Here is an 18,573-nt window from a genome sequence, read left to right as displayed (position 1 = left end):
TTCACGTTCCTTTTGAGTTAAGGGTCCTTTAACCCCTCCAATTTGCATAGGCTCAGAGACATCAACTCCCTTGGGATTAGCACGGGTCTTGACCAACACCCGGGTCTCAAACCTGGACCGATCTGCTTTTCTGTTTTGAAGTCTGTGATCCAATTGGACCACTAAGTCTATATACTCTGTGCATTCTTGGGGCCGATTTACAACTTGGGCCAAGACATCTTTAAGTTCTCCGCATAGGCCTCGATAAAACAACGTGACTCTTTTATCCTCTGGCCACCCCGTTTCCACAATTAGTCTATTAAAGGTTGCAATATAGGATAGGAGGTCCTGATTGCCCTGTCGCAGGGATAGAAGTTCGTCATCCAGAGCCTGCCCCTGAGAGTGTCGAGCAAATAACCTTTCCATGCTTGCTTGAAACCTTTGAAAATCACGGAGAATCGGGTCATCTTGAGTAACCAGTGGAACTGACCAATCGGCAGCGCAGCCGCTGAGATATGACAATACAAAGGCTACCTTGGTCTGATCATTAGGGAAGGCCCCAGGTCTGCATAGGAAGTGCAAACGACACTGATTCATGAATACGGCGAATCGTTTGGGGTCCCCAGCAAAGCGTTCGGGTGGGGCCTGCGGCATGTTTCCAGGTAGATTAATCTGCACAGGGTTACTGGAAACCACAGGAGCGGGGTTCCCTCCGGAACCGGGTAGAGGAGTTTGCCCAGCTTGACCTTGCAAAAGCTGTCTGGCCAGGTCATCAGTTCTTTCCTTTGATATTATTAATTCCCTCCTGAGGGCATTAGTCTCTTGACGAGCGGCATGTACTTCGGCCCGTAATTCCCTCAGTAATTGGGCCAACTGATCAGTCTCAGAACTTTCCATAGCGCCTGGGTGGGAATTTGTAGGAAGGCTTCGCGTTCTGTTACGCTCACCTGACTCCCACGGAGGCGCTGGCCTGGTTCGCGCTGCTGTGACCTCTTCTAAGGTGATGCGCAGGATTCGGAAGACGGACTGGACCGGGCCCCCAAATCTGGCTTGTCTGGCTCGCAGAAGAATCCTTCTGTAGGCCAAAATAGGGGATTAACTGTCTGCGGGGTAATGCAATCGGCCTCCCACTTTCCCCTCTCACCCTCCTCGAAACCCTTCTGTGATTCCTCGTAGCGTCTCACCTCAGGGTCTGGAAGGACGAGCTCTCCATCCTGCTTCTGATGCAGGGGCGCGTTGGTATCCAGTTACTTCCCTGGATTTTCGGATTGGTGAGAACCAAACTTGCTTGGCTTCTAGGTAAGTTTTTTGATAAGAGGTTCCCCTTGTGTCCATGCATTAATGTACTAATGCTAGTGTCTTTTTCCCCATAGGGGCCGGGGTACGGAATGCCGGGGAACAGGCACCGACCCGAGATGAGAGGTGAAATCCTTGTAGAAATCAGGTAAGTCTTTAATGAGCGTCTTTTGGTAATGTCTTTTCATTCGCTCATTAACGCTGATGTCTTTTTTTCCCCTTAGGGGCCGGGGTCTGGAAATGCCAGGGTGCGGCGCGGACCCGAAATGAAGAGGGAATGAATCAACAGGTAAGTCTTAACATGGAGATTTAGCTTTCCTTATTCCCTTCTCTCTCTCACCTTTTGTTCTGGTCTTTTTCTCCCTAGGCGCTGGGGCGTGACTGCGAATCCGGATGATCGCTGCTGAACATGGAGGCGCCCTGTAAAGGTGAGTGGAATGCGGCGCTGCAGCGATCGACGCGATGAGCTTTTAAATTAAAGTTTTCCTTTTCAGAATTGTCGGCGAGATGTCTCCTGGATGCGTATTTAGCAGGTAAGGACTTTTCCTTCTTCTGTTCTCTTCTTCTCTTCCTTTGCAGGTGATCCAGGATGCTGGCAGGCGTGGCAGAAGTCAGGATGCAGGAGCAGACACGGTGAGCGTCCAGCTGCTAGATGCAGAACAACGCGAAGCACGTGTGGCTGTTCGGGTGGGGTTTAAATAGCCTTGGAAGAAGTTCCAGGTATGTATCCTTCCTCCAATTAGGTATGTATCCTTCTCCGACCACGCCCGGATGGTAAATTAGTCCCACAGGTAAAGTAGTTCCTTTCAGGCCTCAAGGAGGCCGGGATCCTGCAGCATGGTCTGCATCAGGTAAGTGCACCCAAGCACTCCCATAATGAGCCTGGCGCCTATGGCGCCAGGACTGATGTCTTTTATGAGCCTGGCGCCATAGGCGCCAGGACACTGTCCAAAGGGCCCCTATATGGGGTTGCTGGGTCCTTCCTTGGGGACTGGATGTCCGCTTTCGGCGACGCAGGGCTTGAACCGGCTCCCCGGGAGCGGGCATCATGACAGGGATAATGTTCTCAAGAAAAGAAAGAAGTGTTCACCAAATGATAAATCAGGATGGTATGGTTGGGCTCTCCCTTCCCCATGTTTTTAGCACAGGACAAGGCAGGACCTTTCAGCACAGCACACTCCTGGGCCTCGCCAGCACGATGTTACAGTTCCTTTCAATGATGCCAGGACCTTCTGGGGCCAAGTCTCTTTCCTGCAAAAGTCTCTTGCCTTAGAAGGCCTGCTGTACCATAAACAATAAACAAACTAAAGTTCCTTTGGTAATCTTTCATGTTGGGTGATTGCTCTTCGCCCCTTGGATCCCCCTCAGCCGGGCTCTGATCCTGTTTGCAACGTTAGTCTCCCTCAATCGTGTTCACTACGGCCTTTCATTAAAAATGTATGATTCAACAGTCTCAATGTCTTTTTAAACAATTATCCATTGTGGACCTCCCTCAGCCGGGTTCAAACTTGTCACCACAATGTTCACGAGTATATCACTGTTTACCGTCAATTCGCAGGCATCCCTCTGTCGGGGTTCACATTGGCCAGTTTCATAGTTCTATCAGTTTTCTCCAATGTGTCAAAGACTTTCGAGTGTACAAGGGGTTTTGCTCGACCCTCGTAGCACCACTTTGACACTTCACACTGGTCTCTCCCGAGGCCTCTTGGTTCTAGTAGTTTCAACAAAACATCACAACCCAAAAAGGCTTCAGTCAGAGTCCTTCGAATGAGCGCCCCGCGATGCCTGACCCCTCTGCTTCTGAACCTTTTACTAGGGTTTCTTTAAAGTTCCATTACATAAGTTCTTTGTTCAACAAGGTTGCCACCTGCAACCTTGGGCCCAGCACAGTTCGGTTTTACTATCTGTCTTCTCTGACTCACCGGCTGTGCTGAACTGTTGGATTTTCTTGTTTTAGGAGGCAAGGATGGCACCATAGCGGCAAGCACGTCTCCCTGCTTCGGCTATCAGCGCGGGAAGGCCCTGTGTGCCGTTGACACATGTCACAACACACGCCAGCTGGTCTTCCCGGTCTTATGATTCTGAATTGAGAAGGGCAAGGCAATTCCATCCTCGTCTTCCGTCCAGGTCTCTCTGCCTTTCTCCTCCGTTTGAACTGCCAGTCTAGGAATAGCTGCTTCTTCGTGCCTTCGGCCTTGCTCAATGTGCGCTCTCGTGCTCTGCCTTTTATCCCTGTGGGGAAGGGAACAGGCTGCCAGGTATGCATAGTAATAGTCAATTGCCTGACTCTGCCTGACCGTTGTGTTGGGACATGTCAGGTAAACAGCTCTGGTATTAGTCCATTGTCTTTCACAGTGTAAGAAAGTGTTTGTGTTGGAAAGGGGAGGGGCAGAACTTTTGAATATCCTACAGGGTAGGATGAGGAAAAGGTTTTTATAGAGAAGGGGGTACCGCATCTCACCCGTCGGTGTCCCACTTCCACTCCCCGAGGACCCACAATCCAGGTGATCCTCCCGCACTAGTCCAACCCCAAGAACTGGATCCAATAGTGATGGCCGTGTCCTGGCCACCTGCATGACAGCTCCCCGGGGACTAGCGGGTTAGACACCTTCTCGGGTTAGAGAGGTTTCTCACATCTAGCGGTAACTGAAGACCATGAGGAGGAGGCTGAGGTAGCAGTTGAAATAGGACAGAGGTGATTTTACATTTCTCATAGTTACTGGGGCAACCAGATCATGTATAAAAGAAGAGGGATTCCCATTATTCAACAAACATTTGGACACACAAGGCTTTTCGGGGATGATTTTGAAGGTTCCTCTCACTAAAGATTTATACCCTTAACAATAGGGACACAGCATATTGTAGCACCATTTATGTATTCAAAAGACACACCTGTCAACATTCTAGGAAGAGACTTGCTCAGGAAGCTAAATGCCACAATTTCATTTTCAGAGAAGGGGATGGTGTGCACCACACCTTGGATGTACCAAGCCTGTACAGGCATACTTTGGCTGCCTCCAAACCCGGGTCCGGGTCCGGTCTGACTGAATGGGGATTTACCAGGACATTCCGACCTATGCGGACCCGGTAAATCCCCATTCAGTAAACCATTCCCCATTCCAATTGAGCCCTTATAGGGCTCAATTGGAATGGGGAAGGTGCTAATAACGGGCCCGCAAATTGCGGGCCAGTTATTAGCTCTAAGGTCTTTTAACGGGCCCCTTAGAGAACGGCTGGTCAGATCAGCCGTTCCTGCTGGGACCTGCAAAGGGACCTCGGAATAGGGCGGTAAGGGTTTACCGGCCCCGGCATCCTTTACGGTACCGTTAAACCCTTACCGCCCAACTCGCAATGACCCCCTAAGTCTCAGGAGGGGTGAGAGTGATTGGAAGCCCACAATAAGCACACACAGCAACGAACCACAAATTACTCTTAGACAAGTGTATATGAAAAATATCTATACATTTATTGTCGGCTGGACCAAATAGACACTAGTGACCTTAGTAATGAGAAACAGTTATCACACAAATCCTTTAAACTATACAATATGTATACATTACATTTCTTAATGCAATTCAGGGATAGGATACAACCACAACCTGTGAAGAGAGGGGTAAGTTAACACACAGATGGCATTAGGCAATCCTACAGAGTTTGTTCCCTAACTTTCGCGTTCAACTCTAAGAAGAGTGGAGCCTTGTGCTCAACAGTACAGTTGTGCGTAAAAACACATGATCGCACAGGTGAGACAAAAAAAGCGGGTCTTCTTGGAAGGGCTGAAGTAAGTCATGAAGGGGCTTGAGGCGATTAAGAATTGATTCCCACTATTTTAGTAGGCCATGCTCTTGGCGGCACAACAGTGTTCAGATGGCGAGAACAGCTGGGGAGTGCAGGCTAACCCAACCAGGTTTGAATTCCTTTAAGGGATTCTCATGCGTAAAAGTGATTGGTTGTGCCAGGGGGCCACTGGTAAGTGATGCAAGTACTCACCGACCACCAGCACAGTCCGGACAAAACTTTTCCAGTTTACTCGAGGTCGCTAGTTGGTTTGAGTTCTGCAGTTTCGCTGCGCTCCGGCTCTCAGCGGCTATTGTGTAGAACGATCCTCTGTGATGGGACAGTTGCGTTTCTCAGCTTCCGAAGGAGGTATGAAGAAAATTCTGGTGCAGCTGGCTTCAGGGCACTGGAGAGCAGAACAGCAGGGGATCTATACCAACCGTCATCACGAGGTAGGGAAGCAGGAATCGTGGATGCAGGCAGCATTATGTACTCTTCTAATTCGGGACCCAGAGGAGCTAGGCCTGCGAAATTTGGCAGGAGAATGCACAGGACCACAAGCAAGTGATATCCCAGGTCTTGGTTCTGAACTCGAGAGGGCGGCGGTGCTGCGGGTTACCCTGATGTAGAGCTGGTGAGTTCGCTGGATGGCCCAGGAACACTTACAAAGAGGGTTGTTCGGTGGGCAAGCAGGGGGCGACGAGGGTAGTTGTTGCCACTACTCCAAATGGTCAATGGCAGGCCTTTTTGATCGAAGAAGAAAGCAAAGGTCTGACAGGGCATCAGAGGAAAGGGTGCCAAAACCTTCCAAAGCATCCCCGGCGGTTTCACAAGTCTGTTTCTTTGTTTAGGAGACTTGGGACCTTCTGTAGTTCGGTGAAAACAGAGGTGATTGACCTGGAATGGCTGCAGAGCCCCTTCTCTTATCCAGGATTAGCTTTGTGCCAAAATCGAGGACTTCCAATAAAAAATCTGCTCTCTATTAGGCATCCCAGACGTGGACCAATCACGGTCCACGGTGGTCTCAGTCCTTCAGGCACTCCAAACATCCTGGCACCAGTGGTGTGGATTGGGAGGAGATAGTCTCAGCCCACTTCCTGGGTACACATGCCTGACAGGCATAAGCCCGCGAAACAGATCAGTTTTCACAGGAGGCTGCTTGCCCAAATAAGGAAAACTCGGGTTACTTGACCTGGGTGAAGGCAAGGGACAAAATGGCCATGGGACAGAACAAAAGACTTTGTGGCTGGGCCATTTTCAGACCTGGCCACAGTCTTAAGCCAAATGCCGTAAACACGGTTTAACTCACTAAAAAGAAGTAAAACATTACATTATGAAAAGTAACTGCTGCCACCAGTTCGTCCCAGGCCCACTCGTACAATCATCAAAAAATCCTTTGAGGGTGTCTAGGGCCATTTAACAAAAAGGGACCCCAGCGCACAGCACTGGAAGGTACATTGTGTACTGTTAAAATGTTATCAAGAAATGGCAAAATAGTCAAAGATTAAGGGAAACATAGTTTCCCAGTACTGACAGTTTGAAGGATGTGTCAGTTTCCCCATAACAAGTGAGCAACAGCCCAGTGGAGTTCAGCTGAAGACTTGGCTCAACTAGAAAAAGTCAGGTTAGGATAGCTAAACAAAAGCAAAATGTTTGGGGGGGTCAATATATGAAGGGAATATTGCACATAAATGAAATCTTTCCTAACACTCGCCTCTCCCAGACTAAGGACAGGCGGAACTTATCCACCGTTGGATAGGCCTCATGTTCAGGTCGGTTAAACATTCTGAACATCCCATCAGCATTGCTATGTTGAAGGCTAGCGACAGGCTAAGCCACCTCTACCCCGACGGGTAATAAAACATGTAGGGGAACTTGTCCTTGTACAATGTCCATTTTTCCCACAGCATTTTCTTGTCCTTTTTTCTGTTCATTTTGGAGGCGGTGAGTGCTCGGCTTTCTGGTCCGCCTCAAGCTCCCTTCTCTCCTGCATTCTTTTGGTTGGGCAATGCACTCTTGAAACATTCCCTTAATTCCTTCCTTTCCGGCAGTGTTTCTTTGTTTTGTAGTTCCTTGAGGAGGTTATCTGCCTCCTCTCCCCTGTGTAAAACATAGTCTTCACCCTTGGGCTCCAACGCCATGGCAAAGGGAAAGCACCAACGATATCCCACCCCGGTTTTGGAGCCATTTTGTTAGGGGCCTGCACCTCCTGCATCGGTCTAATGTGTACATTGATAAGTCTTGATAGATTGTCACTTGGGCTCCTTCCCAGTCTATCGTGCCCTTCTGCCTTGCCTTTTGGAGGATTTCTTCTTTGTCCCGAGAATATTGGCATTTTGCCACTACTGAGTGCGGTCCCACTCCATACCCCCCACCTCTGTGGACCCTGTCAAATTTGAATTCTTTCTCCTCTGTGACCTCTACTAGCTTGCGCTGCATTCGATACAGGGACTTTTCAAGGTCTTGCAGTGATTCTGTGTACTTGCCTGGGAATCCCCAGATACGCAGGTTATTCCTCCGTTTCCTGTTTTCCATATCATCCACCTTGTGTCTGGTCTCCCTGTCCCTGCACTCCAGTTCCTTAAATCTCATGTCCACCTCCATGTCCAGTATACCTGCCGCCCTTTGCGTGTGCTCTAGTGCTTCAACCTTGTCCTCCACCTTTGTGACTCGTTCTGTGATGGGCCCCATTGAGCCCTGGACCTCTGCACTGAAGGCACGCAGCTCTGTGAGTACTGCATGGATGTCTTGGCGTAGGCCTCCCAGAGTCCCTAATTCTAGTGCGGCCTCCGCCTCTCCCACCATCTTGGATTCTGTGGTGGGACCCCTGTGTGGCTCATCTTTCTTCTGCTATTAACCTGGTAAACTCAGGAGTCCCTTCTCTCCCCCAGGCTGAGGGTTTGCTACCTGGGTGCTCCTCTTGGGGGCTGTTTCTTACATCCCGAGTCCCGGATAGGCCTGTGCCTCTATCCGGGTCTTCTCCTGCAATTATCGTGGGTTATCTACCTTCTCGGGCTCCCTTTTTCCAGGACCTCCGCTCAGGCCCATCTTAAGCACTTTTGGGGCCTGGGGCACAGACCTCTTTGGGGCCCCCCTCCACCGAACCAATCAGAAGCCCAAGTTTGATATGCTGCATCCTACTTGCTGTCTGTCCAGAGCTGGGGCTCTACGCCTCTCCTATCTCCTGCTGGGCCCGTCTCAGGCCTCCTCTGGTCTCTGCTGCATTTTGCGAGGGTGGGAGGGGACTCTCACACACTCAGGTTCCAATTTGCTGTGTAACGTGCCAGTGCTCCCAACCCCCTTCACCTTGACCTGGGGGCAGAGGGCGCCTCGCCGGCCCTGCGCCTTCCTCTCTGTATCAGGGAGGTGGAGTGGGCCTGCTTCTGATGGCTGGCTTGGGCCGTCTCAGCCTTGCAGCCCGGAGCACAAACCATCCCACTTTGCGCCCCCTCCTTCCAGAGCTTCTTCGCTGGTGGGGCGGCTCACCTCCTGGTCGCATACCTTCCTGGCATGATCCGATGCACTTCGCTGGAGCGGGCGGGCGGGGCGGAGGAGGGAGGAACGTCGTTCCCCACTGGGCCTCGCTCCTGTCACATACTTTATTTGCAGGCTAACAGTGCTGGTGCCTCTCGCCTGCCCTTTATTGCCTGATGCGGTGGGAGGGGTACTATTCTCCTGGTGTGCTTCCCACCTCTCCCGGCCCCCACACACTTCTGGCTCTTTTCGTTTCTTCGGGAGCGGGGGGTGGGGTGCTGCAGTTTGCTGCGTTCGGAAGGCAGCTAGTCTGCGGCTGCCTCCCCACCTCTGCAAGGGACGTGCCTCATCTTGCTGTAATCACGCTTTCCACATCTGCCAGCAAAGGAGGAAGGAGAGAGTGTTTCTAAAGACAATTTCGTTATGAGGAGAAAGCAAAGATTTTCTGTCTTTTGGAGTGTGATAATATTAACATGCCTTAGTGTAGGATTATTATTTTTCTTTATTTGGTTTTAAAAGAAAAAAGTGGTACACAGTTAAATGACAGTGTGAAAAGAGGAAAGAGGAGTTTAATGGATGAAGAGGGTTTTCATCATGACACTGAAAAAGGGCAAAGTTTATCACCTGGAAATATTTTGTACGACAAAATGTTGCGGGTGGGAAGAGGTAGGTCGAACAGAACTTTCTACGTCTTTTCACCCATCGCACACGTAATAGGGGCGCCCAAGCTTTTCCCGGCTCAAGGTATGTGTTATGATGAAGCAGGATGCCTAAGGCACCTATCCCTCTGAAATACTACAGGATTATTCCAAGGAGCAAATGTCACAGTACAGTGGGTGGATGAAGGGAAAAAGGTTCATGCCGATAATTACGTAAAACTAAACAAAATGGATGAAAATAGGGAGACACAAAATATGGTGGTGGAATAGATTACGGAAGGCTCTAATAGGGGGGAGCTAAAAATAAGTGAACACAAAAAGTTGCAGTGCATAAATAATGAGGGGCACAGCATTCCCTCTTGTCACACAAGACCATTAATGAGAATAAAAGGGGAAGTGTGGTATGATGGCAAATGGGAGGAGGGAATGCAATGTCGTGCTGAAGGGCTGGTGGGATATGAACAAAGCATGGCAGACAGAGTGAATGACAGTTGTAAGGTCATTTGGGGAAAACATGTTCATGTATTGACTTAGTTACATGAAAGAAATCAACCAGTTCACATTAAGAGCTTTACACGATTTCCTCCAGGGACATCATTTCACCAATATTCCAGGGGCAGCGAACGTGACATCACATGGCCCTTGACCTCTGATGACATCACAAGAAGTGATGGCATTTCACCCCACCCCAACGTGACATCACGGAAATCGATGGAACACGACCTTTCACCCTTTGACAAAACAGGATGTGGCATCACATAGCATTGTTTCTAAGTACGCTACAAAACATGGTTACGATATCACTGTGAAATGATATATCTTTAGACAACAAAGGTTCTCCATATGTACCATTAATATCAGTGCGTATAGGTCCATATTACCAAATTACTGTGAATGCAAGCAGACGTCCAAGGCCAAACGATAATGTGTTATTATATAGCACTTACGCTTAAGCGCTTCCAATAGAACAAATATACGTAGAATATTACACAACCTGTGTTTGTACTCATTTATCAACCTCAGCAGGATAAAAGGCTGAGTTGACCTTGCCGGGAGACGAACCTGCAACATGCAGATCACACACACATTGCAGCAGCTAGCACTCAACGCAAGGAGCTATCTTAAAGGCTATAGATATCAGAAAACCAGCCACTCCAGAAACAAAGAGCCACATGCTGCTGGCCACAGTCCAAGAGCCCCGATTGAATTTTTAAAAAAAGGTTAATATTTTCCTTTTTTTAGGGGTAGCAATGGAGAACACAGGGGTAGTAAGGGAGACCCCTGGTGACCCCTAAATGACGTCCCTGATTTCCTCTATGTTTCAGGTCGAGTGGGTCTATTAATCTGGGGATGAACACAGCCTGTGCCAAGGTGATGAGGAGTGCAGCGCTGACATAGGGGACTGCAGCTATAATGAACGTGTGGTGGGCCTGTGGATCGAAGGCCTATGTCCAGCTTACGCCTGATTGAACTGGACTCTGTGCAATAGTCACTTTGCACAGCCCTGCCCTCTCGAAACAGCATTGCTGTGTAACTTGCGCTGCAGGAAAAAAGTGGTGCAGCAAAGTGAGAAGCCAAAATCATTGAGCAGAAAGAAGATAGAGAATCATTATTGGTCAGAAAAGAGTTCTAAAAATGTGCCCGCAATCCCTAACGAATTCTGGTTATTTTCCAAAGCTGCAACTTTCTTCACGTCCCTGTTGCTTCCAGGTGTGCAGGCTGTAGCCAACGCAAAATGGCTTCAACTCAAGTGCTATGAGCTGCTGCAGCTGGCGAAATCAACAGCAAAAGTCCTAAATGCAATAAAGGGAGCGACAAGGGCACTACATTTGGTGGCCCTCCAGTATCATTACGTCCCTGACCTTCTAACTGCTATTGAAGATGGAGTTTGTATGAAATTCGAGAGCAGCTGTTGCACAATAATACCCGATGGAGAGGCTTCAAATAGAACATTGAAAGCAGCTCTGAGGGAAATACAGACACTCCAGTAAAAATTGAGAAAATGAAGCTAATGGAGTGCAGTCAAGTAATTGGCTGGACAGCATTTTCACATGGGTGCCTGGGTGCCCACCAGGCTTTTTGGAGTATTTTGAGTGACTGTCCCAGCATTGGTCCTCATTCTCATCACCTTTTGCATTGGCAAACATCTTTTGAGAGTTTATACTAACAAACAAACAGGAAATTGATAAAGATAATTTTAAAAGAAGGGTACTAATGAGGAAAACGCATAGGACGATATTGATGGGTGGGTCAGAAGACAGCCAGAGGATTTAGAAAGCTACGAACAATTTGGGATCTCATGTCTTAAGGATGGACAGGGGTGTATATGGGTGGGGGACTCATTGGATGTTTGGTAAGAAGCTGGGGGTGAAAATGACAAGATTAGAAAAGATATGGATTGACAGAAATAAAGTAGCATAAAAGGAACGGGAGTGGGAAAAGGAGTTTGTTGTTATTATTTATCTAGCGCCCATACACAATGTGTTTCAAAGTGCTTTGTGGCAAGGGAGGGAACAAGGGAAAAATACAATGACATTCTTACAGGCCATGAACAACACGAATGTGAAATTAACTATTGTACTCGGCCTGGCAACATTTCAGATAGAGCAAGTGCAAAGACACAGACAAGAAGGAATGGGAAAGGTGATTACCCTACTAGGCCTGATGACATTTCTGGTAGAGCTGGAATTTTACAAGAGGAGAGGGGGAAGGGATGAGAAGGAGCGAGAGGAACAAAACAAGCAACTATCAGACTAGGCCTGATGACATTTCAGATAGTGCTGGAAAGGGGGGAACAAGTATGGGAGGGGAGAGGAGACAAACGTTGTTGCTATCATACTAGGTCAAGGGACAATTCTGATAGAATAAGTGCATAGAAAAGAAAGGGAGGGTGGGAGGAGGGACGGAGAAGGGAGAGGAGGAGAGAACAGAGTATAAACAGTGAAAAAGAGCAGAGAAGCAGAGGGGAGAGAGAATACAGTTGCAGAGGTCAGTAAACACATAATGTTACAGGGAACAGAGAATGTAGGCAAGGAATCAAGAAGGGCACAGCGTGATTCAGAGCCACCCTGAGTGCAGGGTCCTGGGGAGGTCCAGCATGAGTGAAACACAAGCTTAAAAGGGTACATCACAAATACATGCACATTCCACCCTCCACAAACGTATAGATCTAGTTTAGGCTAGCAGAAAGGAGTCATTTAACAGAGTTTTGATTCCTTCATCAAACCCACAGCCTGGTTATTGCACTCACCGATCAATAAAGGGAGGAATGATGTGGTAAAAATGCAAGTCCAGCATGGTAAAAAAGCGTGAACATACCAGCTGCGCGAGTAGCGCTCTGAAGGGGTAGGTGGCTTCCTTGATAGCCACACAGTAATTTGAACTAGGCTGGAGAATGCCCTAAAAACTGTGTCTCACATTTAAAGAAACATAGATAGTAAAGATGTAAGTATAAAAGTGTTTAGTATTAAGCTGAGACACAGTAAACAGACCTCAAAGCGTGCTTTTTATGAAACGTGTGCTTGTTTCATTAACATGCCTAGAATCCTCAGCGGATAGTAGCACATTGCAAATCCCAGGATCGCATGATAGGAAGCAAACAACGTTTGTTACTTTCAAGGTCATAAAGCAGAGATCACGGGTCTGGGCGAAAGACAATGAATGCATGACCATTTTATAATTCAGCATATTTTATTTACGAAGCTTGATCTGCTAGCAGTTTCAGAAAGCCCATGGTAGTTTCAAATTTCCCCTGAATACATTTCTGCCCGGGAAGAAGTTTGAAGAATTCTTACTGTGCTACATTTACACGGTAACTTGATCTTGGTTCAAGGCTCTGACAGTGTCATGGTAGAAGTCTTTCTATTGAGAACGAAGATGAGATGACCTGGACAAATGAATAAAGTTCAGATGATAATCTCAAATGTTTAAATGAATTGGTGCTATGATGTGGGAATTGGGGGTTGGATTGTGACATCACAAGGGGGAACTAGGGGTGGTGTGGTAAGGTCTGTGGGACCCAATCATAGAAAATAGACGATTATTAAAGCTTTTGAATTAAGGGCATTTCTATGACAGCACCTTTTCATGCAGTTCTGTCCCGTGTTCTGTTTGAATACTGCTGTCCAGCTGCATCTGGGGCCCTGATTAAAACTGTGTTACTTCTTGCCTGTGTTACTTTTTCACTGGTGAGTTCCAAGGCGACCCCCTTTACAATGGATTGGAGTCGAAAATGATGCCTATGCTTTAGATTTTGCCTCTCCATAGTTGGCCCAACTAGAAGGGAGCAGCAAGTCAAATAATATGTGGAAGCTGCACCAGCCTAATGCACACAATGCCGCCGGCAGGTGCACGCAAGGACGGGCCCCTTCAGGCTTCTGCCCAGACTGCTACTGCTGATCTATAATGGGTAGGCTGCACAAAAACATGGATCCTATAAGCACTGCTAGTATAGTAAAGTGCTTGTCTTGGAAGCAAGACGACACAGAGCAACAAAGGTTTGAATCCCGAATCTGGGCTTAGAAACCACTTTGGTATTAAGCGCGTTATAAAAAAACAATTATAATTACTAGGGTGAATCTACAACTTCATTTAGAGATCAGGGGTACATTTGCAGAACTACGTGAGGTTTTGGGCTAGCAAGTACAACTGCGAGTGTAGTCTGTAGAATGTGTGCATTTTTCATACATAGCAGGGCTTGGACTAATCGGCTCGTAAGCATGATGCACAGAAACTTAATTTGGACGAGGGCTTGCACAAGAAGACAGTGTGAAGCTTTGTGAGTTGTAGTGGTGTGTACCCATGTGTTTATTTTGGTTACTATTCTTGTAGTAGCAGTGATATGCAATGTTTGTAGAAGATCAATGGGTTTATGGGGAGATGAATGAAGGGGACATTGACATAGTTCGGTCCACTGTTGATGATTGGTGGCCACTGCTAAGGTCTTGGCTTTGAGTTAACTTAAGTATTTTTTCAGGTTCATCACTGGCTGCATAATTTAAGGTAAAAAATACACACACGTTTTGGTACTTTGCATGGGAGACAGTGTTCCGGAGAATAAGAGAGTGGTACAAGATGAATGCCTACCAGAACTTGTGACTTGGACAGCAGAACTAAGGGCTTCAATGCCTGCGAAACACTTGCCTGGGACTGTGACACTGTTCTTTTGTTAATTTGCAATACAAGTGGATACAAATGCAGCAAATGCTAATGTCCCCATACAGACCTGTGCATAAGGAGGACACTTTAGAACTGCATGGGCACACGCTGCCGTAGCTGGCTGCTGTAAGTGCTGCAGCATGTTGTGTTATGCAGAACCAGTGTGATAGTAGGACAGAGAATCCCAGTCAATTGTTTGATAGAGTTGGGAAGGATTACTGACAACTAGAGAAAGGCAGCTGTGTTCTCGTGCCTCAGCAAGTGCCACGTGGAGGGAACTAGTACATGAAGGGCAGCCAGGCAGGGGATGTCATTGGAATCAGAAAATATTGCAAATTGTGGGCTAGAGGATGCTTGGAGGATTGGTGGCATGCTCTTCTGTCACCACCATGGCTTAGTCTGCATATGAAGGCAAAAGGCCCGTCTACCTGTCTGTCTCACATACTTATAGTCTGCATTCCAACTCAACTGAAACAGGTCTTATCCAGTCAACCAATTTGAAAACATCTGCTTTATACGAAAAGGCATTGTCAGTTCTGTCAGCTATTTCCTATTTTTACATCATTCCAAACAATATTTCTATTTGAAGGTATCTTGGGTATTGCCCTCCCCACACTCGTCCGTACTTTATTATGGTGATCTTAATGCTATGCTGTCATGGCAACTCGAGAATTTACTCTTCTTGCTGGACCTCTTACTCTTTTGTTAGTCCCCCACTTCCCGTGGTTCCCTTTTATCTTTGCTTTGGCTTAGTATCACGCTACAGGTCCCTAGTCCTCTGCCCTTGGCTTGGTTATGTCTTTCTTTGGCTCTGTGTGCCACATCTTTCTCTGTGATCTTCAGGTCCTTTTTCTGGTCCGCCATTGTATGATCCACTCCTGGATAAACTCTCTGGGGTGTTTCTCAAATCATGTGATCCCATCTGGCTACAGAAACAAATCGGCTGCAAAGAGATGCACCCAACGTACAGATCCTCTATTTCAAAACGGGACCTGCATGTTACTGCTTGCGCTGTTCGCTCTGAAGGAGTCTGGACATTTGACTGTTTCTTTCCCAACAGTTCTTGTTCCAGCCGCACCCAGAAGAGCCACCAAATCAAACTCATTACATCTTCTGAAGAAAACTGGCCTGTTTTAAAAATGTTATTTTTATGGATCATTTTACAATAATATATATTTTTGGGAATATTGCTTATTGTGGGTGCTCAATTATTCTCTTATTGAACTTCATTCTCTTTTAATTTAAGTTCTATTTTCCATGTTTGTATTTTTCAACCTTTGTTGAATTGCTCTATGTTCATGCCCAACCTCTTAATACTGCCAAGGGAAGCCTTCCTCCGATCCACAGTTAACAAATGAAAAGGAGTTGTTGGGTTGTGTACACACATCCCTTTTCCTATTGAGTTAAATCTCAACTTTGGGAACTGGATGAGGTGTAATGGAGTATAAAGTTCCTCCCGGATGTGGCATTCTTTGCAGGCAACAGAAAACTCCACGGAAGGTCACTTGCCAAATCATGCTACATCGAGTCAAAACTGACACTCTTTTCTACTCCTCATCAAATGTTCTCCTCTTTACTAAGATCCATCAACACCATCATCTCAACCTCTGTTAGGAACATATGAGTCTCTTTTTATGAGGAACTCAAATGTTTCAATTTCATTGCTATATCTTTGGCCAGATTCACTCTCTATGGATCAGGTAGACGCCCCTTCTCTCTGTTCCATGTTGAGGCAATATTCCCGTAAACGACTGCAGAAAAGCTTTATCTTCCAAACCCATGTCCACATTGATTGTCCTCTGTTTCCTCCTCCCACTGACATTCTGCTGGCTGGCACATAAACCACCATAGCCCTATCAGTATTTGCCCTTAAAACCCCAACCCATCCAAGAACCTCAGACCAGCAGTAACAGGCAGACCTACCATTCCCGGAGACATCGTCCAGATGGAACCGTCTCTTCTTACTCTTGCCAACATTCTGTGTGCCTGAAGACGTTTCAGCCAGTTGAATGGGGGGATTGGAATCTTTAGGGGGCATCTCCCTGAGCCCCTATGCAGCACACAAAGCTTTAACCAAGGACGTTGGGCGTTCAGACGCCTGTGGAGTGGACACCCTGGACATCATTTAATGGAATTAGATTGATAAGACCTCTCCATCCATAGACATTACAAAATTGTCACCACGGCTTGGAACAATAACCCACATTCAAGAGAATACTTTTCTCTAACCCAGTTCCCCACCAATTCCTAGTTGATCTTCCATTCTTCCATGTGCCTCTTCTCAGCTGCTGTCCTTTTCCCTTGCTCCAGACATCTGCAGTATCTTCCTTCTGGCTATTCAATTGCTGCTGCTATCTCGTTTTAAAAAATGGTAAAATTGCACCTTCCTAATATTAAACAACCTTGGATTTTGGTTAGTAGCCGCTATCTAGCACTAGTGTGACTTGTCACGCGTCTCTGTGCCCTCCCTCCTCCCCCCTGTGTGATATTTTCCATTTTGAGCCACTTGTCTTACGACTGGGTGTGTCTCGGGGATACATAAAATAGCAATGAATGCAAATGGGAACATCTTACGTGGTAATGAACCTCTGTGCATGCACGCGGAAGGTGATCTTTGATCCACTGAATGGCCTGAGCTGTCGGATCACAAACCAGGACCCAAGCGCTGCTCCCTTCTGTATTGGTCAGGACGCAAGAGTTATCCAGGGCCAACCTGTTCTTGGGGAGGCCCCTAATTTCCAGCTTCTTCAACTCAATCTAAAAAAAGAAAATGCATGTTATAATGCGAGCATACAACAAGAATGCATAACACAAGCCCCTGGGACAACACAAGTCCCTGGGACCGTCCCTTTTACTTTCACAGGCATTATTGTGACTTCACTTAAGAACGCTTGACAAATGAGGCTGGAGGGCTGGCAAAGATGCCTGTGTGTTGGCCTATCTAATGGGTGTATCAAGGTTTCAGGTAGCTTAAAGAGCTCCAACATTTTAGGCAACAAACCCTTGGGATAATATAGTTACCATGCCAGTATGTAGTTTGCAGTCTGACAACCTGCACTGGTGCCCACTAGAAGTGGGTGCTGATTCAAACCAATTTCACAAAACTTCCTCTACAAAGATAAATTCCCTCAGAACGTCCATACATTTATCATTCTGATGCAATGAAACGTTTGTCACCTGCATCCCAAAAATGAAAAAAGCTGGATGCGATTACAGCAGACCACAGAATGATCTGTCTGGTGGCTGCTGCAGCTGAAGTGGGGCTACACTCTCTTTGCACTCGTGGCACCAACCATTAAACAATTATGGGTGCTGAGTGCATCAAGGGCAGCGGATTCAGAGAGCCAGATGTACTCATGGTCTTTCACTCAATGCAGGTCACTGGACCCCAGGTGGTGGGTGACAGGAAGGCTCTGGATGAGAAGGCGTGGTCTGTGGAACACAGACTACAGATGGTCAAGTGTCTGTACCTGGACAAGTGAGGTAGCACTTTAATAGGCCATTTATAGCATTGGGTTGACATACTGCTGGGGTGTAATTGGCCGCTGGCACTGTATTCATGGGCCCCAGTGCCTGTTTGCAGCAGTACAGCGGGTCAGAGGTGAAAGGTGTTTTATGCCCTGTTATGATGCGGGCAATAGAGCGGCTTCCTGTCGGAGAGATAGAAAGCAGTGATACCGCTGGACTCCTCTCATGTGCCCTTTGGGATATAATCACCCTGCTGCTCTGAGCAAGACTTTTGGGCTTTCATTCATGTCGAGCAGCCATTTTGGGAGGATCCAGGAATCCTTGTAAGCAAATGTCCACCCAGAAGGGGGATTTGGCCCAACACCCAATTAGCACCAAACCCAGCAGTGCCTGATTGCTGTCCTGCTGGTCATAATGAAGTTCCAGGGCTCATTTGACACCACGCGGAGTGCAAAATGAAAGTGCAAAAGCAAGGTATGTTGTTTTCAGCATCCATTTTGTGCCCCAGCTCACTGTGTGCCCTTCCAAGGCTTAGGAGGGGCACAAAGCAGAACTTGAATCACTGCTTTGCTTTCCTCCTCCGCCTTGGAATAGCACCAGGTTTTGTGTTCGCATGAGATTTTGATGCAGGCATCAAACCAATGGATTCCTATGGAATCTGCTTTTCATTAGCACCTGCTATGAGCAGGCTGAGTCTATCGGAATCCATTAGTAAACACTGCCTGAAAGTTTAATTTGCAGGTGGTGTTTACTTCTTTCACAA

The 18,573-nt window shown here is 47.2% G+C and overlaps 1 protein-coding gene across 1 annotated transcript in view; it reads right to left on the bottom strand.

The window, feature by feature from the left end:
* Positions 1 to 18,573, bottom strand: part of LOC138452855 (uncharacterized) — a 1,928,742-nt gene that overhangs the window by 290,463 nt on the left and 1,619,706 nt on the right. Inside the window, exon 87 of the mRNA XM_069605205.1 lies at positions 16,917 to 17,099. Within this exon, the coding sequence (XP_069461306.1) occupies positions 16,917 to 17,099 (183 nt within the window). The remainder of the gene's footprint in view (positions 1 to 16,916; positions 17,100 to 18,573) is intronic.

The sequence above is a fragment of the Ambystoma mexicanum genome, chromosome 4p (assembly GCF_040938575.1).
Source record: "Ambystoma mexicanum isolate Mex_15411 chromosome 4p, UKY_AmexF1_1, whole genome shotgun sequence".
Taxonomy (NCBI): Eukaryota; Metazoa; Chordata; class Amphibia; order Caudata; family Ambystomatidae; genus Ambystoma; species Ambystoma mexicanum.
The sequence above is the reverse complement of the archived record's forward strand: the minus strand, read 5'-3'. Positions and strand labels throughout refer to the sequence as shown.